Source organism: Erinaceus europaeus, chromosome 12, assembly GCF_950295315.1.
Source record: "Erinaceus europaeus chromosome 12, mEriEur2.1, whole genome shotgun sequence".
In the NCBI taxonomy this organism is placed as follows: Eukaryota; Metazoa; Chordata; class Mammalia; order Eulipotyphla; family Erinaceidae; genus Erinaceus; species Erinaceus europaeus.
The window spans coordinates 50099247-50120857 of NC_080173.1; the positions used below are offsets into that span (position 1 = coordinate 50099247).

General features: G+C 43.0%; 1 protein-coding gene across 1 annotated transcript; it reads left to right on the forward strand.

The window, feature by feature from the left end:
- The first annotated feature begins 19026 nt into the window (after positions 1-19026).
- MIEN1 (migration and invasion enhancer 1) lies at positions 19027-20997 on the forward strand. The gene is made up of 4 exons (XM_007530951.3): positions 19027-19185; positions 19274-19371; positions 20298-20374; positions 20539-20997. The coding sequence occupies exons 1-4, from the start codon at positions 19049-19051 to the stop codon at positions 20620-20622; spliced, it is 396 nt and encodes a 131-aa protein (XP_007531013.1). The 5' UTR covers positions 19027-19048; the 3' UTR covers positions 20623-20997.
- The last annotated feature ends 614 nt before the right edge of the window (positions 20998-21611 follow it).

The following is a 21611-nucleotide window of genomic DNA, read 5'->3' on the forward strand; positions in this document are numbered from 1 at the left end:
AAAGGCATGGCATATGACAACTATGCTGGGAGAATGACTCACCCAGGGAGTCAGGGAAAACTTCTCTGTGGAAGTGACAATAGAGCAGAGGGAGTTGTCTGGGGCAGGGAGGAGGTTGAAATTGGTGAATAGGAAGGGGGCACCTCTCATGATGAGAGAACAAAGTGCCGAAGCAGCCCTTAGCAGAAAGGGGACATTGTGCTTAAAGGCAAAGTGGGGGTGGAGGAGAAGGAGAGAAAAGGCCACACAGGTGAGCCTGAGTAGGTGTGGAAGGTGTGGGGAAAGTTAAGTGCTTCAGCTGAGTTTTTCAGAGAGTGACCTGTGACCACCTCCCTCCAAATCTCCCTGGGCTAGTGCTTAAAAATTAAAATGAGGGGGCTAAGCGATAGCACAGTGAGTTAAGCGCACATGGCGCAAAAGACCAGCGTAGGGATCCTGGTTCGAGCCCTCGGCTCCCTACCTGCAGGGGGCGGTCGCTTCACAAGGGGTGAAGCAGGTCTGCAGGTGTCTCTCTTTCTCTCTCCCTCTCTGTCTTCCCCTCCTCTCTCCACTTCTCTCTGTCCTATCCACCAACAACAAAGATAAACAATAAGGGCAACAAAAAGTTGGGGGAAATGGCCTCAAGAAGCAGTGGAATCGTAGTGCAGGCTCTGAGCCCCAGCAATAACCTTGGAGGCAAAATAAAATAAATTAAAAAAAAAATTAAAATGAGGGCTGGGGAGCATAATGATTGTGCCAAAGACTTTCATGCCTGAGGCACCAAAGGTCTTAGGTCCAATCCCCAGCACCACCATAAGCCAGAGCTGAGCAGTGCTCTGTAAATAAATAAATTAGTTAATTAAAATGAAAAAAATTCCTGGGCCACTCCCCTACTGACTGAATGTTAAGTCTCTGAGGCCTAGACCCAGGAATGTATGGTATTGACAAGCCCTCAGGTGGCTGTTCTGTAACCAGGTTGAAAAGCCATCTGTCTTGTCTGTCCAGATGAGCAGGAACTATGGGCAGAGGCCAGACCCTCCAGGGTCTATCTGGGCTTCAGAGAAGAGGCCTGGGGGAGAATCAGGCCAGTTTATATTTTGGAGAGCTCACTTTATATTTTGGAGAGTGTTGGAAGAGGGGCTGGAAAGAGAAGCCAAACTCACTGGAAAGAAGCTGGAGACCACTGCCAGTCTTGCCAGTGTTCTCTTCTTTTTTTTTCTAGAAAGATCTTTTTAAAGTTTATTTTTTTATTCATTTTGATTATTGGATAGATACAGAGAAAAATTGAGAGGGGGAGACAGAGACAGAGACAGAGAGAGGAAGAGAGTCAGACACATCTGCAGCCCTGCTTTACCACTCCTGAAGCTTTCCTCCTACAGGTGGGGGTGGGAGGGGCTTGAACCTAGGTCCTTGTGCACTGTAATGTGTGCATTTGACCAGCTGCACCACCACCTGGCCCAGAGTCTGATTTTCTAGAGAGGGGGGAACTATAAGAGCAAAAAGCAGGTCTGAAGGTGGGGGAGGGCTGCCAGTAGAGGGACACAGGGACTCGTGGGAGGTAATGAAGTCATTGATGCAATGTACAACTGTATGTCAGGATTCCCAGAAAGGTACACTCAAGAGGATGAATGTTACTGTGTACAAATTGCATGGGGGTGAGAAGGTGGTACACCCAGTTGAGTGCACCTGTTACCTAGATTCAAACCATTTGCAGGGGGAAGCTTCACAAGTGTGAAGCAGTGCTGCAAGGACTTTCCCTCTCTGTCTCCCCTCTTAATTTCTTTCTGTCCTGTCAATTTAAAAAAAAAAGAAGAAGAAGAAAAAATAGCTTTCAGGAGTGATGGATATCACATTATCATAGTTATCATCCAGCAATAACCCTGGGGGCAAAAAAAATTGTTTGGGTTTTTTTGTTATTGTTTTTTGTTGTTGTTGTTGTCTGTTTGTTATTTGCATTGGAGAGATAGCTCATCAGGCAGGGCACATGTGTTGCCATACATATGGCTCTAGTTCAAGCCCTAGCGTCATATGGGAGGAACCATAGCACCAGGGGAGGTTCTGATGATATGGTATCTCTCTCTCTATCTCACTCATTTTCTCTCTCTGAAAAAGCAGCTCATGTACAGCAAAATCGTGCATACTCCTTCTGACTCTAAAGGAAGAAAAGGAAGTGAGAAAGGAAGAGAAAAGAGTAATAACAAAGAATAGATTTATAAATAACCGGAATAGAATCAAAAGCCTAAACACAAGCCTTTTCATTTCCAATCACTTGAATATTTTTTGTTTCTCCAAAAGAATTGCTCACCTTTGAAGTTTACAGTGGTGGGGAGTCGGGTGGTAACACATTGGGTTAAGCGCAGGTGGCACAAAGCGCAATGACCAGGACATAAGGATCCCGGTTCGAGCCCCTGGCTCCCCACCTGCGGGGGGAGGGGGGGGTCACTTCACAAGCAGTGAAGCAGGTCTGCAGGTGTCTGTCTTTCTCTCTTCCTCTGTCTACCCTTCCTCTCTCCATTTCTTTCCGTCCTATCCAACAACGATAACATCAATAACAACAACAATAATAACTACAACAACAATAAAAACAAGGGCAACAAAAAGGAAATAAATAATAAATATTTAAAAAATCTTTTTAAAAAGTTTACAGTGGTGCAGGGGGTTGAACCTGGGATTTTCTGGCCTCAGACTTGAAAGTCTGTGCATAACTATTATGCTATCTCTCCCACCCTCAGTTGAGTTTTGACAATGGTGCCAAAACAATTCAGCGGGGAAAAGGAGATTCTTATCAATAAACAGTGCTGGAACCACTGAGTAGACACATGCCCAAAAATGAATATAGATCCATCTCTCATGCAATGCACAAAAATTAACTTAGAACCACAGACCTAAATGTTGCAGCTAAAACTAAACATTTCTGAAAGAAGTTATGGAAGAAAGTCTTCATAACCTTAGGTTAGAAAACTGGTGTTTTCTTTTTTTAAGATTTATTTGTAAGAGAGGAAACAGAGGACCAGAGTTTAAGATTTTGTTTATTTATTAATGAGAAAGATAGGAGACAGGAGAAAAAGAGCCAGACATCACTTTGGTACATGTGCTGTGGGGGGCTTGAACCCAAGACCTCCTGTTTGAAAGTCCAGTGCTTTTTCCACTGTGCCATCTTCCTGACCACCCAGAACTTTATTTTGGAACATGTAATTGCAATGATGCCTTGGACATTAGAAAGAATTTCTTAAAATCATTTCATGTATTCATTAGACAAACTAGAGCATCAATGTAGCACATGTGATGCTGGGTGTCTAACTCAAGAGAACATCATGACTGAGTCCAACATTCTATATACTGTACCAGCTCCAAGTCATCAGGAAAATATATGGGTAGGGGATAGGTTATGCAAAAAACCTCATGCCTGAGGCTCCAAGGCCTAAGGTTCAATTCCCTGCACTACCATAAGCAAGAGCTGAACAGTGCTCTGATAAAGGGGGAAAAGAAAAATCCTAACTACAACAGCAAAAGCACATGTTACAAAAGAAAAATGGGGCGGGCGGTGGTACACGCAGTTAAAAGCCCACAGTACCAAAAGCAAGAATCCAGGTTCAGGCCCCCACCCCCCATCTGCAGGGAGTCCATTTCACTAGTGGTGAAGCAGGTCTGCAGATGTTACTCTCTCTCTCTCCCTCTCTCTTTCCTCTTCCTCTCTCAATTTCTCTGTCCTGTCCAATAAAATTGGGGGGGGGGGTGAGGTTTCTGTTAGGAGCAGTGGATTGCTTCAGTGATAGCTCTGGAAGCAAAAAGAAAAAAGAAAGAAAAATTTGAGCTGGGAGATAGTATAATGGTTATGGATAACTGAGACTCTGAGGTCCTAAATTCAGTCATTGTCCTCCCCTCCACCCCCACCCCCCACAGCACCATAAGCCAGAGCTGAGCAGTGCTCTAGTCTCTCTCTATCTTTCTCATTAAAATAAATAAACAGAGGGGATGCCAGGGCAAGCATACATAGTACTAAGCACAAGGACCAGAGCAAGGATCCGGGTTTGAGCCCCACCCCTCACCTGCCTGTGAAGCAGGCCTGCAGATGTCTCTCTTTCTCTCCCCGTTTCTGTCTTCCCCTCCTCTCTCAATTTCTCTCTGTAGTATGCAACAACAATAGAAAAGATGGCTGTCAGGAGCAGTGGATTCCTTGTGGAGGCACCGTGATAACCCTGAAGGCAAAATAAATAAATAAATAATCATTTTTTTATTTCTTTATTGGGGAATTAATGTTTCACATTCAACAGTAAATACAATAGTTTGTACATGCATAACATTCCTCAGTTTCCCATTTAACAATACAACCCCCACTAGGTCCTCTGTCATCCTTCTTGGACCTGTATTCTCCCCACCCACCCACCCAGAGTCTTTTACTTTGGTGTAATACGCCGATTCCAGCTCAGGTTCTACTTGTTTTTTTTTTTTTTTTTTTCTGATCTTGTTTTTCAACTTCTGCCTGAGAGTGAGATCTTTTTTTTTAATTTATTTCTTTATTGGGGAATTAATGTTTTACATTCAACAGTAAATACAATAGTTTGTACATGCATAACATTCCCCAGTTTCCCATTTAACAATACAACCCCCACTATGTCATTTATCATCCTTCATGGACCTGTATTCTCCCCACCCACCCACCCCAGAGTCTTTTACTTTGGTGTAATACGCCAATTCCATTTCAGGTTCTACTTGTGTTTTCTTTTCTGATCTTGTTTTTCAACTTCTGCCTGAGAGTGAGATCATCCCATATTCATCCTTCTGTTTCTGACTTATTTCACTCAACATGATTTTTTCAAGGTCCATCCAAGATCGGCTGAAAACGGTGAAGTCACTATTTTTTACAGCTGAGTAGTATTCCATTGTGTATATATACCACAACTTGCTCAGCCACTCATCTGTTGTTGGACACCTGGGTTGCTTCCAGGTTTTGGCTATTACAAATTGTGCTACCAAAAACATATGTGTACACAGATCTTTTTGGATGGATGTGTTGGGTTCCTTAGGATATATCCCTAGGAGAGGAATTGCAGGATCATAGGGTAGGTCCATTTCTAGCCTTCTGAGAGTTCTCCAGACTGTTCTCCACAGAGGTTGGACCAATTTGCATTCCCACCAGCAGTGTAGGAGGGTTCCTTTGACCCCACACCCTCTCCAGCATTTGCTGCTGTTACCTTTTCTGATGTATGACATTCTCACAGGAGTGAAGTGGTATCTCATTGTTGTCTTGATTTGCATTTCTCTGACAATCAGAGACTTGGAGCATTTTTTCATGTGTTTCTCAGCCTTTTGGATCTCTTCTGTGGTGAATATTCTGTCCAAGTCCTCCCCCCATTTTTGGATGGGGTTATTTGTTGTCTTGTTGTTGAGTCTGGCAAGCTCTTTATATATGTTGGTTATTAAACTCTTTTCTGATGTATGGCATGTAAAGATCTTCTCCCATTCTGTGAGGGGTCTCTTGGTTTGGGTAGTGGTTTCTTTTGCTGTGAAGAAGCTTTTTAATTTGATGTAGTCCCATAGGTTTATACTTGCCTTAGTCTTCTTTGTAATTGGATTCGTTTCATTGAAGATGTCTTTAAAATTTATGTGGAAGCAGATCGCTTTCTCTCCTCTCCTCTCCTCTCCTCTCCCGGATCAACTAGGAATACCAAAGGAGACCACCCGGACCGAAACAAGACAGGACTAGAATGACCACAGAAACCCAGTAAATCACCCGTGAGTACAAACACGCGTGGCTGGTGACAGAGAGGAGAGAGGGGCCTAAGGAGAGATTAAGTGACTGCTAACAGTCTGTCAGTGGAGACACCACCTCCAGTCTGCTCCACCAACAAGGGGACAGCTGAAGGGAGGAAAGGACTCCCCAGAGACTCACCAAGTACAATTCTGAGTCTCCATTGCTACTACCCTCAGAATCTGGAGCAGCAACAGGGAGGGACACCAGGGCACAGAGATCTAACCGGGAAACTCAGGAGAAGACCTATACCTCGGTGGCATAGCTGAAGGGCTGTGAAAGTCTCTTTGCATAACCACTGGATTATCTCTGCCACACCCTGCTTTATCTCTTGGTCAGGAGTCATTGATTAAGCCAAGAAGCCTATTGATAGTTTAAAAGCCCTCAGGCTACCATAGCCTACAGGGGAAAAAAAAAAAAAGGCTTTTACACCACTGAACTCCAACTCAGGGATTGAAAAAACTGTTAACTTATATAAAATGGTTAAAACAACAAGAAAAAATAATGGAGACTCGAACCAGGACAAGAGTCCAGCTAAAAGTCCTCCAGAGGGCGAAGCACAAAACAACGAGTTCAACATCCAAACATTAGCTAAGGAAATAATAACAGGAGTGAGTAAAGAATTTGAAAAAATTGTAATCAGAACTGCAGGAACAACAAATGAGAATATGGAAGAAAATTCTAATAATCTCATGGTTATTAGAGAGCTGAAAGCTGAAATTGCTGAGCTAAGAAGGCAACTAGCTGAACAAGCTAAAACAGTATCAGAGCAGGGCAACAAAATAGATGAACTCCAGAAAGCAGTAGAGGGCAGAGAGAATAGAATCAATGAGGCTGAAGACAGAATTAGCAAGATTGAGGATGAATTAGAGACAACTAAAGAAGAAGTAAGAGATCTCAAAAAGAGATTAAGAGATGCTGAAAACAACAACAGAGTCCTATGGGATGACTTCAAAAGAAACAATATACGCATTATTGGCTTACCAGAGGAAGAAAGAGAAGGGGAGGAAGAAAGCATTCTCCAGGCCATAATAGCTGAAAATTTCTCTAGTCTAGACAACACCAAAGACATAAAGATTCAAGAAGCCCAGAGGGTCCCAAACAGAATTAACCCAGACCTAAAGACACCAAGACATGTCATACTTAGATTGGAAAGGAATAAGGATAAAGAAAGGATCCTCAAGGCTGCAAGAGAAAAACAAAGAGTCACCTACAAAGGAAAACCCATAAGATTAGCAGCAGACTTCTCCATACAAACACTACAGGCCAGAAGAGAATGGCAAGATATCTATCGAGTGCTCAATGAGAAAGGCTTTCAGCCAAGAATACTATATCCTGCTAGATTGTCATTCAGACTAGATGGAAGCATCAAAACCTTCTCAGACAAGCAACAGTTGAAGGAAGCAACCATCACCAAGCCTGCCTTGAAAGAAGTTCTGAAAGGTTTCCTATAAACAACCAGACCACCACAAATAGAACACATATCAAAACACTCTAAAACTCTACAAGAATGGCGTTAAAATATCTTCAATCTTTGATATCAATAAATGTGAATGGCCTGAATTCACCTATTAAAAGACACAGAGTAGGAAGATGGATCAGAAAACACAACCCAACAATATGTTGTCTACAGGAAACTCACCTAACGTAACAAGACAAACACAGACTTAAAGTGAAAGGATGGAAAACTATCATTCAAGCCAATGGCCCACAAAAAAGGGCAGGAACAGCTATTCTCATATCTGACATGATAGACTACCCTATGATCCTGCAATTCCTCTCCTGGGGATATATCCTAAGGAACACAACATATCTATCCAAAAAAAATCTGTGTACACATATGTTCTTGGCAGCACAATTTGTAATAGTCAAAACCTGGAAGCAACCCAGGTGTCCAACAACAGATGAGTGGCTGAGCAAGTTGTGGTATATATACACAATGGAATACTACTCAGCTGTAAAAAATGGTGACTTCACCGTTTTCAGCCAATCTTGGATGGACCTTGAAAAAATCATGTTGAGTGAAATAAGTCAGAAACAGAAGGATGAATATGGGATGATCTCACTCTCAGGCCGAAGTTGAAAAACAAGATTAGAAAAGAAAACACAAGTCGAACCTGAAATGGAATTGGAGTATTACACCAAAGTAAAAGACTCTGGGGTGGGTGGGTGGGTGGGTGGGGAGAATACAGGTCCATGAAAAATGATGAATGAAATAGTGGGGGTTGTATTGTTGAATGGGAATCTGGGGAATGTTATGCATGTAAAAAAAAAAGAAGTAGAAACGCAAAGCAGAAATTGACTGAGTTTGGAGTATGGCACCAAAGTAAGAAAGCAGAAGTACACTAGAGTTTGCATCACCAGGTTCCAGGTGTCATCAGGATGCCGGCCAGACTTCCCTAGATTGAAGACACCACCAATGTGTCCTGGAGCTCAGCTTCCCCAGAGACCCATCCTACTAGGGAAAGAGAGAGGCAGACTGGGAGTATGGACTGACCAGTCAACACCCATGTTCAGCGAGGAAGCAATTACAGAAGCCAGACCTTCTACCTTCTGCAACCCTCAATGACCCTGGGTCCATGCTCCCAGAGGGATAGAGAATGGGAAAGCTATCAGGGGAGGGGGTGGGATATGGAGATTGGGTGGTGGGAATTGTGTGGAGTTGTACCCCTCCTACCCTATGGTTTTGTTAATTAATCCTTTCTTTAATAAAAAATTAAAAAAAAAAAAAAAAAAAAAAAAAATTTATGTGGAAAAGAGTTCTGCCAATATATTCCTCTAAGTATCTGATAGTTTGTGGTCTAACATCCAAGTCCTTGATCCACTTGGAATTTACTTTTATATTTGGTGAAATACAGTGGTTCTGTTTCATTCTTCTGCATGTTTCAACCCATTGTTTCCAACACCATTTGTTGAAGAGACTCTGCTTTCCCCATTGAATAGACTGAGCCCCTTTGTCAAAGATTAGATGTCCATAGGTGTGGGGGCTCATTTCTGGGCTCTCAATTCTATTCCACTGGTCAGTGTGTCTATTCATGTTCCAGTACCAAGCAGTTTTGATGACAGCGGCCCTATAATACAATTTGAGATCTGGGAGTGTGATGCCTGCGGTTCTGTTCTTTTTTCTCAAGATTGTTTTGGCAATTCTAGGTCTTTCCTGGTTCCAGATAAACATTTGTAGGATTTTTTCTATTCTCCTAAAAAAAAGTGCTTGGGATCGATGGGGATAGCATTAAATTTGTAGATGGCTCTGGGTAATATATTCATTTTGATGATGTTAATTCTTCCAACCCATGAACATGGAATATCTTTCCACTTCTTTGTGTCTTTTTCAATTTCCTTGAGTAGTGACTCATAATTTCAGTATACAAGTCTTCCACTTCCTTGGTTAGATTTACTCCTAGATAGTTTATTGGTTTTGTTGCTATAGTAAAAGGAATTGATTTCTGGATTTCAATTTCTTCTAACTTAGTGTTTGCATAGAGGAATGCCACTGACTTTTGAATGTTAATTTTATAGCCTGACACCTTACTGTATTGCCTGATGATTTCCAAAAGCTTCTTGCTAGATTCTTTAGGTTTTTCTATGTATACTATCATGTCATATGCAAATAAGGAGAGTTTGACTTCTTCTCTTCCAATCTGTATCCCTTTAATTCCTTGCTCCTGCCTGATTGCTATGGCAAGAACTTCCAACACTATGTTGAATAGTAATGGTGATAGTGGGCAGCCCTGTCTAGTACCTGATCTGAGTGGAAATGCTTCCAGTTTTTCACCATTGAGTATGATGTTGGCTGTAGGTTTGCTATATATAGACTCCACTGTCTTCAGGAATTTTCCATCTATTCCCGTTTTTTGTAGCGTTTTGATTATAAAGGGATGTTGTATTTTGTCAAAGGCTTTCTCTACATCTATTGATATGACCATGTGGGTTTTGGTCTTGCTTTTGTTGATGTGGTGGATCACATTGATTGACTTACGTATATTAAACCAACCTTGCATGCCTGGGATAAACCTCACTTGGTCATGATGAACAATCTTTTTGATATACTGCTGTATCCGGTTGGCTAGAATTTTGTTTAATATTTTCACATCTATGTTCATCAGAGATATTGGTCTGTAGTTTTCTTTTTTGGTTGTGTCCCTGTCTTCTTTTGGTATCAGGGTGATGTTGGCTTCATAGAAGCTGGCAGGGAGTATTCCAGTGTCTTCAATCTTCTGGAAGACTTTTAAAAGTAGAGGTATTAGCTCTTCTTTGAAGGTTTTGTAGAATTCATTTGTAAAACCATCTGGTCCAGGACTTTTATTTGGGGGGAGATTTTTGATAACTGTTTCAATTTCATTAGCTGTGATGGGCCTGTTCATGTTATTCACTTCCTCTTGACTTAGTTTTGGAAGTTGGTAGGTATCTAGGAAATCGTCCATTTCTTCCAGGTTCTCTAGCTTGGTGGCATATAGTTGTTCATAGAAGCCTCACATGATATGTTGAATTTCTGCAGTGTCTGTTGTGATATCTCCTCTTTCATTTACTATCTGATTTATTTGGGTCTTCTCCCTTTTTTGTTTTGTGAGTCTGGCTAAAGGTTTGTTGATTTTGTTTACTCTTTTGAAGAACCAACATTTACTTTCATTGATCTTTTGTATAGTTTTTTTTTATTCTCAATGTTATTTATTTCTGCCCTAACTTTAGTGATTTCTGACCTTCTCGTTGCTTTAGGGTTCCTTTGTTGTTGTTCTTCTAGGTCTTTAAGATGGGCAATCAGGCTGTTTATTTGTGCTTTTTCTTGTTTCCTAATGTGTGCTTATATAGCTATGAACTTCCCTCTTAGGACTGCTTTAGCTGTGTCCCAAATATTTTGATAGCTTGTGTCTTCATTTTCATTGAACTCTCGAAACATTTTGATTTCTTCCTTGATTTCCTCTTTGACCCAGAAGTTGTTAAGAAGTGTACTGTTGAGCTTCCACATTTTGGGACTGTTACTAATCTTTTGTTGATTGTTAAGTGTTAGTTTAATTCCACTGTGGTCTGAGAAGATGCTTGGAATGATTTCAATGCTCTTGAATTTGCTGATGCTGTCTTTGTGGCCTAACATATGGTCTATCCTTGAGAATGACCCATGTGGATTTGAGTAAAATGTGTATTCCAGTTTCTTGGGATGAATGACTCTGAAAATGTCCAATAGTTCTAGTTTATCTATCTCTTCATTGACCTCCCTTATGTCTTTATTGATTTTCTGCCTGGATGATCTGTCAAGTTGAGAGAGTGGGGTGTTGAAGTCCCCTACTATGATTGTGTTACTGTTAATATATTGCTGTAGCTCTTTCAGTAGAAGTTTGATATATTTAGATGGCTTCTCATTGAGTGCATGTTAATAATTGTTAAGTCCTCTTGATTGACTGATTCTCTGAGCATTAAGTAGTGTCCATTCCTATCTTTTTTAATCTTATCTATTTTAAAGTCTATCATGTCAGATATGAGAATAGCTGTTCCTGCCATTTTTTGTGGGCCATTGGCTTGTATGATAGTTTTACATCCTTTCACTTTAAATCTGTGTTTGTCTTGTTGAGTTAGGTGGGTTTCCTGTAGACAGCATATTGGGTTGTGTTTTCTGATCCATCTTCCTACTCTATGTCTTTTAATAGGTGAATTCAGGCCATTGACATTTATTGATATCAAAGATTGAAGATATTTTAACACTATTCTTGTAGAGTTTTAGAGTGTTTTGATATATGTCCTATTTGTGGTGGTCTGATTGTTTATAGGAGACCTTTCAGAACTTCTTTCAAGGCAGGCTTGGTGATAGTTGATTCCTTCAACTGTTGCTTGTCTGAGAAGGTTTTGATGCCTCCATCTAGTCTGGATGACAGTCTAGCAGGATATAGTATTCTTGGCTGAAAGCCTTTCTCATTGAGCACTTGATAGATATCTTGCCATTCTCTTCTGGCCTGTAGTGTTTGTATGGAGAAGTCTGCTGCTAATCTTATGGGTTTTCTTTTGTAGGTGACTCTTTGTTTTTCTCTTGCAGCCTTGAGGATCCTTTCTTTATCCTTATTCCTTTCCATTCTAAGTATGATATGTCTTGGTGTCTTTAGGTCTGGGTTAATTCTGTTTGGGACCCTCAGTGGCTTCTTGAATCTTTATGTCTTTTATATTGTCTAGACTAGAGAAATTTTCAGCTATTATGGCCTGGAAAATGCTTTCTTCCTCTCCTTCTCTTTCTTCCTCTGGTATGTCAATAATGCGTATATTGTTTCTTTTGAAGTCATCCCATAGGACTCTATTGTTGTTTTCAGCATCTATTAATCTCTTTTTGAGATCTCTTACTTCTTTTTTAGTTGTCTCTAATTCATCCTCAGTCTTGCTAATTCTGTCTTCAGCTTCATAGATTCTATTCTCTCTGCCCTCTACTGTTTTCTGGAGTTCATCTATTTTCTTGCCCTGCTCTGATACTGTTTTAGCTTGTTCAGCTAGTTGCCTTCTTAGCTCAGCGATTTCAGCTTTCAGCTCTCTAATAACCATGAGATAATTAGTATTTTCTTCCATATTCTCATTTGTTGTTCCTGTATTTCTGATTATAATTTTTTCAAATTCTTTACTCACTCCTGTTATTATTTCCTTAGCTAATGTTTGGATGTTGAACTCGTTTTTTGTGCTTCACCCTCTGGAGGACTTTTAGCTGGACTCTTGTCCTGGTTCAATTCTCCAATATTTCTTCTCGTTGTTTTAACCATTTTATATATTATGTTATGAGTTCCCTTTATCAGTACTTTTCAAATTATTGATCACTATTGCCTGGATTGACTTGTGTCTAAGTAAGTTAATTAAAGGGTTCACAGTGGCGGAAGTTAACAGTTGTTTCAATAGTATTTAAATCTCTGAGTTGGAGCTCAGTGGTTTAATAGCCTTTTTTTTTTCTTCCCTGTAGGCTATGGGAGCCTGAGGGCTTTTAAACTATCAATAGGCTACAGCTTAATCACTGACTCCTGACCAGAGATAAAGCAGGGTGTGGCAGAGATAATCCAGTGGTTATGCAAAGAGACTTTCACAGTCCCTCAGCTATGCCACGGAGGTATAGGTCTTCTCCTGAGTTTCCTGGTTAGATCTCTGTCCCCTGGTGTCCCTCCCTGTCGCTGCTCCAGATTCTTTTTTTTTTTATTGACAGAGACAGAGAGACAGGAAGGCTAGAGGAGACAGTGAGAGAGATCACAGCATCCAAGCTTCTGCCTGCTCCTGATTCTGAGGGTAGTAGCAATGGAGACTCAGAGTTGCACTTGGTGAGTCTCTGGGGAGTCCTCTCCTCCCTTACGCTGTCCCCTTGTTGGTGGAGCAGACTGGAGGTGGTGTCTCAACTGATAAACTGCTGAACTGTTAGCAGTCACTTAATCTCTCCTTAGGCTCCTCTCTCCTCTCTGTCACTAGCCACACATGTTTGTACTCACCGGTGATTTACTGGGTTCCTGTGGTCATTCTAGTCCTGTCTTGTTTTGGTCCCGGGTGGTCTCCTTTGGTATTCCTAGTTGATCCGGGAGAGGAGAGGAGAGGAGAGGAGAGGAGAGGAGAGGAGAGGAGAGGAGAGGAAGAGATCTGCTGCTCGTAGCTCCACCTCCGGAAGTTGAATCCGGAGATCTTTTTGGATGGATGTGTTGGGTTCCTTAAGATATATCCCCAGGAGAGGAATTGCAGGATCATAGGGTAGGTCCATTTCTAGTCTTCTGAGAGTTCTCCAGACTGTTCTCCACAGAGGTTGAACCAATTTGCATTCCCACCAGCAGTGTAGGAGGGTTCCTTTGACCCCACACCCTCTCCAGCATTTGCTGCTGTTACCTTTTCTGATGTATGACATTCTCACAGGAGTGAAGTGGTATCTCATTGTTGTCTTGATTTGCATTTCTCTGACAATCAGAGACTTGGAGCATTTTTTCATGTGTTTCTCAGCCTTTTGGATCTCTTCTGTGGTGAATATTCTGTCCAAGTCCTCCCCCCATTTTTGGATGGGGTTATTTGTTGTCTTGTTGTTGAGTCTGGCAAGCTCTTTATATATGTTGGTTATTAAACTCTTTTCTGATGTATGGCATGTAAAGATCTTCTCCCATTCTGTGAGGGGTCTCTTGGTTTGGGTAGTGGTTTCTTTTGCTGTGAAGAAGCTTTTTAATTTGATGTAGTCCCATAGGTTTATACTTGCCTTAGTCTTCTTTGTAATTGGATTCGTTTCATTGAAGATGTCTTTAAAATTTATGTGGAAAAGAGTTCTGCCAATATTTTCCTCTAAGTATCTGATAGTTTGTGGTCTAACATCCAAGTCCTTGATCCACTTGGAATTTACTTTTGTATTTGGTGAAATACAGTGGTTCTGTTTCATTCTTCTGCATGTTTCAACCCATTGTTTCCAACACCATTTGTTGAAGAGACTCTGCTTTCCCCATTGAATAGTCTGGGCACCTTTGTCAAAGATTAGATGTCCATAGGTGTGGGGGCTCATTTCTGGGCTCTCAATTCTATTCCACTGGTCAGTGTGTCTATTCATGTTCCAGTACCAAGCAGTTTTGATGACAGCGGCCCTATAATACAATTTGAGATCTGGGAGTGTGATGCCTGCGGTTCTGTTCTTTTTTCTCAAGATTGTTTTGGCAATTCTAGGTCTTTTCTGGTTCCATAAATAATCATTTCTTTAAGAAAAGGAAAAAAATTGATAAATTAAGACTTCATAACATTTTAAAAACATTTGCATTGCAAAAACACTATTAAGGAAATATTTTATCTAAGAGTGGGAGAAGATAGTTGCAGTTCAGATACCTGATTGGGAATTTTGTATATAGAATCAGAAAGAACTTGGGACCAGGAAATGGTTTACCTGGTAGAACACATGCACACTACCACGTGCAAGGACCCAAATTTGAATCCCTAGTAGATTATTTTTTCTTTTATATTATTTATTTTCCCTTTTGTGCCCTTGTTTTATTGCTATAGTTATTATTGTTGTTGTTGTTGATGTCATCCTTGTTGGATAGGACAGAGAGAAATGGAGAGAGAGGAGGAAGACAGAGGGTGAGAGAAAAATAGACACCTGCAGACCTGCTTCACTGCTTGTGAAGCAACTTTCCTGCAGGTGAGGAGCTGGGGGCTTGAACCGGGATCCTTTTTTTTTTTTTTTTACTTTTTTTTTATTTAAGAAAGGATTAATTAACAAACTTTTAAAAATATTTATTTATTTCCTTTTGTTGCCCTTGTTTTTATTGTTGTTGTAGTTATTATTGTTGTTGCCCTTGTTTTTATTGTTGTTGTAGTTATTATTGTTGTTGTTATTGCTGTTGTTTTGTTGAATAGGACAGAGAAATGGAGAGAGGAGGGGAAGACAGAGAGGGGGAGAGAAAGACAGACACCTGCAGACCTGCTTCACCGCTTGTGAAGGGATTCCCCTGCAGGTGGGGAGCCGGGGCTCAATGGAACCGGGATCCTTAAGCTGGTCCTTGCGCTTTGGTGCCACATGCACTTAACCCGATGCACTAGCACCAGACCCCCCCCCCCCAGTAGCTTCTTAGTGGTGAAGCAGTGCTGTAGTGTCTCTCTCTTTCTCTTGCTCTCCCTTTGTCTCTTGCTCTCTATCTTTTTTTTTTATTTATTTAAGAAAGGATTAATTAACAAAACCATAGGGTAGGAGGGGTACAACTCCACACAATTCCCACCGCCCAATCTCCATATCCCACCCCCTCCACCGATAGCTTTCCCATTCTCTATCCCTCTGGGAGCATGGACCCAGGGTCATTGAGGGTTGCAGAAGGTAGAAGGTCTGGCTTCTGTAATTGCTTCCTCGCTGAACATGGGCGTTGACTGGTCGGTCCATACTCCCAGTCTGCCTCTCTCTTTCCCTAGTAGGATGGGTCTCTGGGGAAGCTGTCTTGCTCTCTATCTTAAGAGAGAGAGGGGAAGGGAAAGAGAGGGAGAGAGGGGTAGATGGCATAATGGTTATGCAAAGAGACTCTCTTGCCTGAGGCTCCAAAGTCCCAGGTTTAATCCCCTGCACCACTGTATGCCAGAGCTGATCAGTGCTCTGGTAAAGAAAGAAAAGACCAAAGTAAAAGACTCTGGGGTGGGTGGGTGGGTGGGGAGAATACAGGTCCATGAAAAATGATGAATGAAATAGTGGGGGTTGTATTGTTAAATGGGAATCTGGGGAATGTTATGCATGTAAAAAAAAAAAAGAAGAAGAAGTAGAAGCGCAAAGCAGAAATTGACTGAGTTTGGAGTATGGCACCAAAGTAAGAAAGCAGAAGTACACTAGAGTTTGCAGTGAGTACCTCCCTAATACTTCCTCTCCACTATTCCAAGCTTTGGGTCCATGATTGCTCAACAATTTGTTTGGCTTTGTATGTTAACTCTCTTTTCAGTCACCAGGTTCCAGGTGTCATCAGGATGCCGGCCAGGCTTCCCTGGACTGAAGACCCCACCAATGTGTCCTGGAGCTCAGCTTCCCCAGAGACCCACCCTACTAGGGAAAGAGAGAGGCAGAATGGGAGTATGGACCGACCAGTCAACGCCCATGATCAGCGGGGAAGCAATTACAGAAGCCAGACCTTCTACCTTCTGCAACCCTCAACGACCCTGGGTCCATGCTCCCAGAGGGATAGAGAATGGGAAAGCTACCATGGGAGGGGGTGGGATATGGAGATTGGGCGGTGGGAATTGTGTGGAGTTGTACCCCTCCTACCCTATGGTTTTGTTAATTAATCCTTTCTTAAATAAAAAAAAAACTAGCAGTACCTCACAAAAAAAAAAAAAAAAAAAAAGAAAGAAAAGAAGGGGTGGGGGTAGATAGTATACTGGTTATGCAAAGAGACTCTCTTGCCCGAGGCTCCAAAATCCCAGGTTTAATCTCCCCCACCACCACCGTAAGCCAAGAGTTGAGCAGTACTCCGTTAAAAAAAAAAAAATGGCTGAGTGTTAGCACACTGGGTTAAGTGCACATAGTACGTAGTGCAAGGACCCCCGCAAGGATTGGGGTTCGAGCCCCACCTCAGGATAGTCACTTCACAGTAGTGAAACAGGTCTGCAGGTGTCTGTCTTTCTTTCACTATCTTCCCCTCCACTCTCAATTTCTCTCTGTACTATCAAAAAAAATCAAGAGAGAAAGAGAGAGAGAAAGAAAGAGTGCATGCTTCAGGAGTGGAGACATCATGCAGGCAAGGAGTCTCAATGAGAACCCTGCCGGAAAAATAAATAGACAAACAACCTAATTAAAACTGGGCAAAAGACTTTAATAGGTGATTTTTCCAAATAAGATGTACAAACGGATAAGCACATGAAAAGGTGCTCAACATCATTAGTCATTAGATAAATGCAAATTAATGATATGCCACCTCATACCCCCCAGGATGGCTATAATCAAGATGCAGACAACACATGTTGACAAGAACATAGAGAAGTAATTCTAGTATGCTGTTGCTGGGGGGTGTAAAGTGGTATAACAACTTTGAAAAACAGGTCATCAGTTTCTTAAGTTAAACATAAACTCACGGGATTTAGGCGGTAGCACAGCAGGTTAAGTGCATGTGGCACAAAGCACAAGAACCAGCGGAAGGATCCCGGTTCGAGCCCCCAGCTCCCTACCTGCAGGGGAGTCGCTTCACAGGCGGTAAAGCATGTCTGCAGGTGTCTTTCTCCCCCTCTTTGTCTTTCCCTTCTCTCTCCATTTCTCTCTTTCCTATCCAACAACAACGACACCAATAACAACAACAACAAAAAGGGCAACAACAGGGAAAATAAATAAATATTAAAAATGAAAAAAAACACATAAACTCACAACTCAGCAATTCTACTTCTAGGACTGAGAACATATGCAGCAAAGACACTCACACAGAAACTCAGAGCCACCTTATTCAAAGTAACCAAAAGCTGGAAATTTAAATATACTGTACATCAACTGCTATTTTCTTTTTTAAAAATTTTTTTTTAAAGATTTATTTATTTATGAAAGAGGTAGAAAGAGAGGAGAATCAGAGAATCACTCTGGTACATGTGCTGTAGGAGGATTTAACTCTGGACTTCATGCTTGAGAGTCTAATGCTTTATCCACTACACCACCTCCTGGACCAGGTCAATTATCTATTATTTAATAGATAAACAAAAGATGACAGATGCACCTGGTTGAGCGCATATGTTACAATATGCAAGGACCTGGGTTCAAGCCCCCAGTCCCCACCTGCACGGGTAAAGTTTCACACGTGTTGAAGCTGTGCTGCAGGTGTCTATCTCTCTCCCCCTCTTCTCCCCATTCCTCTAAATTCCTGGCTGCCTCAATCCAATAAATGAGTAAAGATAATAAATACATAAAAATGGTCCAGGAGGTGGTGCAGTGGATAAAGCATTGGACTCTCAAGCATGAGGTCTTGAGTTCAGTCCCCAGCAGCACATGTACCAGAGTGATATCTGGTTCTTTCTCTCTCTCCTCTTACCTTTCTCATTAATAAATAAGTAAATAAAATATTTTTAAAATAAATAAATAAATAAATACATAAAAATGATATATTCAGGGTCTGGGAGATAGCCCACCTGGTAGAGCACACGCTTTGCTTCATGGGAGGCCCTGAGTTTGACCCTAGTGCCACTTGGAAGCACCATTGATGGCATCAGAGGAGCACCATGAATGGTAGAGCAGTGCTGTGATATTCTTTCTGTATGTCTTTCAGATAAATAAATATGCACAAGGTGGTCAGTGGCACAGTGGATAAAACCTTAGACTATCATTATAAAGGCTTGAGTTCAGTCCTGGCATCCCACGTGCCAAGTGATGCTCTAATTCTCTCTTAGGAGTCAGAAGCACTTGAATGAGGGAATGATACTAAGAGAAAGATAGACCAGAGCACTGCTAAGCTCTGGCTTATGGTGGTGCTGGGAATTGAACCTGGGACCTCAGAGCATCAGACATGAAAGTCTTTTGCATAACTATTACACTGTCTCTTCACCCAGAAAGCACTTGAATGTGTAACGATGAAGTGATTTAAAATGCTATCAGCAACTATTTCACACCATCAGCCAAACTCAGGTCCCGTGCCCGCTTGTCTGACTCCACTTTCACTCCTTTTTTACAAACTGGAACGCCCTTTGCAGGCTAAGCTACCTCACTGAGTCAAATGAGGGCACATAGACCGGGAGACCCCAGAGTGAGACCAGCCCCAGACGCCCTCACTCCCGGCAGGGAGGTGGTCTAGAGCAGTGCTCACTGCAGGGTAGCGCCTGGAGCTACGAGCACCTTTCAGCAGCAGCCTGCAGGGGGCGCCCGGAGGCTGAGCGGGTGGGGGGGCTCCCCTTCACGTGACCGCCATGCCGCGCGTCACACCCGGAAGCAGCGGTAGGAACGGGACTGCAGCGATGAGCGGGGAGCCGGGGCCCACGGCCGTAGCGCCCCCTCCCGGGGAGGTCGAACCGGGTAGCGGGGTCCGTATCGTGGTGGAGTACTGGTGAGCGGCTTCAGTCAGTTGGGGTGCAGGAGGTGGGTGCACGGGAGGCCCCCCAGAACACTAGTGGACCGCGCCGTCTTCTCCCCAGTGAACCCTGCGGCTTCGAGGCGACCTACCAGGAGCTGGCGAGCGCCGTGAAGGAGCAGTATCCCGGCATCGAGATCGAGTCACGCCTTGGGGGCACAGGTGAGGCCTGCAGATCCCTGTCGGGTCAGTGCTCCACTTTCCGGCCCCAGTGTCCGGCACCGGCGTGAGTGCCCGGTCACACTGGAGGGAGTTAAAAGGACACACTGGTGAGGCCTCCCTGGTGTCTCTCTGGCTTGACCCAGATTGGGAAAATGACTTAAGGATCTACCAGTCTCTAATGCTTTAAAAAAAAAATTTAATATTTATTTTCCCCTTTTATTGTCCTTGTTTTTTTATTTATTTTTCTTGCCTCCAGGGTTATTGCTGGGGCTCAGTGCCTGCACCATGAATCCACTGCTCCTGGAGGCCATTTCCCCCCCCACCCCCCTTTTTGTTGCCCTTGTTGTTGTAGCTTTGTTGTGGTTATTATTGTTGATGTCGTTCGTTGTTGGATAGGACAGAGAGAAATGGAGAGAGGAGGGGGAGGAGAAAAAAAGACACCTGCAGACCTGCTTCAGCGCCTGTGAAGCGACTCCTCTGCAGGTGGGGAGCCGGGGCAAGAACGTGGATCCTTACGCTGGTCCTTGTGCTTTGCGCCACGTGCGCTTAACCCGCTGCGCTACTGCCCGACTCCCTCTAATGGGTTTTTTTAAATTTTTTAAAAATCTTTATTTATTGGATAAGGACAGCCAGAAATCAAGAGGGAATGGGGTGATAAACAGAGAGACACCTGCAGCACTGCATCACCACTCGCAAAGCTTTCCCCTGCAGGTGGGGACCAGGGGCTGGATGGAACCCGTGTCCTTGAGCATTGTAATACTTGCACTCAACCAGGTGTGCCACCACCTGGCCCCACTCTAATTGGGTTTTATGGAGGCATGAAGGTGTACGTGAAGCCTAAGTGTGGTGCCCTCCGTCTCCCTTGAGGCCTCTTCCCCAGACTTTTACCTGCTTTCAGCATAATTTATTGAAGCACTTAATTGCAGGAGCCTTTGAGATCGAGATCAATGGGCAGCTGGTATTCTCTAAGCTGGAGAATGGGGGCTTTCCATATGAGAAAGATGTGAGTATTGCAAATGGAAGGGTGGGGGGATCCCATGGCCACTCAGTTCCCTATTACTGGATTGTCAGAAAAGTCATGATGTATTTTTTTTTCTCCTGGTTTTTCTATGCAAAAATGCATCATGACTTTTCTGGCAACCCAACCCCACTGTCTCTACTCTCTAGCTCATTGAAGCCATCCGAAGAGCCAGTAATGGAGAACCCCTAGAAAAGATCACCAACAGCCGTCCTCCCTGTGTCATCCTGTGACAACATGTGACTCTGGGTTCCTGCACTGTTCCAAGACCCAAGCCTTGGTCCCCCTCTTGGTCCTACTGTAGGCTCTTCCCTGCCTAATTCCCTTCACTTGGCTCTTGCCAGCTCAGAGATCCTGGGCTCTACTTTGCTTGGGTATCCAGAGGGAAGAGGAGCTTTTGTGACCTTGGGGGTGAGAGAAAGAGAGACCCTTTCCATGGACATTTCTTATGCCCCCTTCCTGGGATCTGTGCCCACAAAAGCCCAGTCCTCTTCCCAGTTTGGCAAAACCAAACAGATGTTCCCATAGATCCAATTCTCTATGAATCCCAGGCAATGTCCACTATACTGGTAATAAAGTGGCACTACAGACACCTGTGCCAGTGGGTATGTTTATGTCCAGTGTGTGTGTTTGGGGATCAATCTTTATACTGGGTGGGTGGGATTTTGCTGAACTGTGGCTTCTAGTTCAGTGATTCCCCTCATAGATAAGGCAAGGAGGGGCCAGGTGGTGGCACCCAGTTAAGCATACATAGTACCAAGAGCAAGAATCCGCACAAGGACTCTGGTTTGAGTCCCCCCTCACCTGCAGGGGCACCGCTTCAGAAGTGGTGAAGCAGGTCTGCAGGTGTCTATCTCTCTCTCCCCCCTCTATCTTCCCCATCACTCTTAGTTTCTCTCTGTCCTATCCAGTGGAAAAAATGGCCTCCAGGAGCCATGGATTTGTAGTGCCAGCACTGAATCCCAGCAATAACCCTAGAGGCAAAAATTAATTAGTTAATTAATTAAAAATAAGGCAAGGAGACTGAACCACACAGTAGACTCTGTGTTTTCTTTCCTCCTCCATGTCCCAAGGGGAGACAATCGCCTCTTTCTAGTGGGTAGCCTTAGGAATTTCTCTCTAAACCAAAATAATATGGTTGTCAGGGCAGGCAGTGGCACACACTGTAGAGTGTACATGTTACCACGCACAGGGATTCAAGTTCAAACCCCAGGCCCCCACC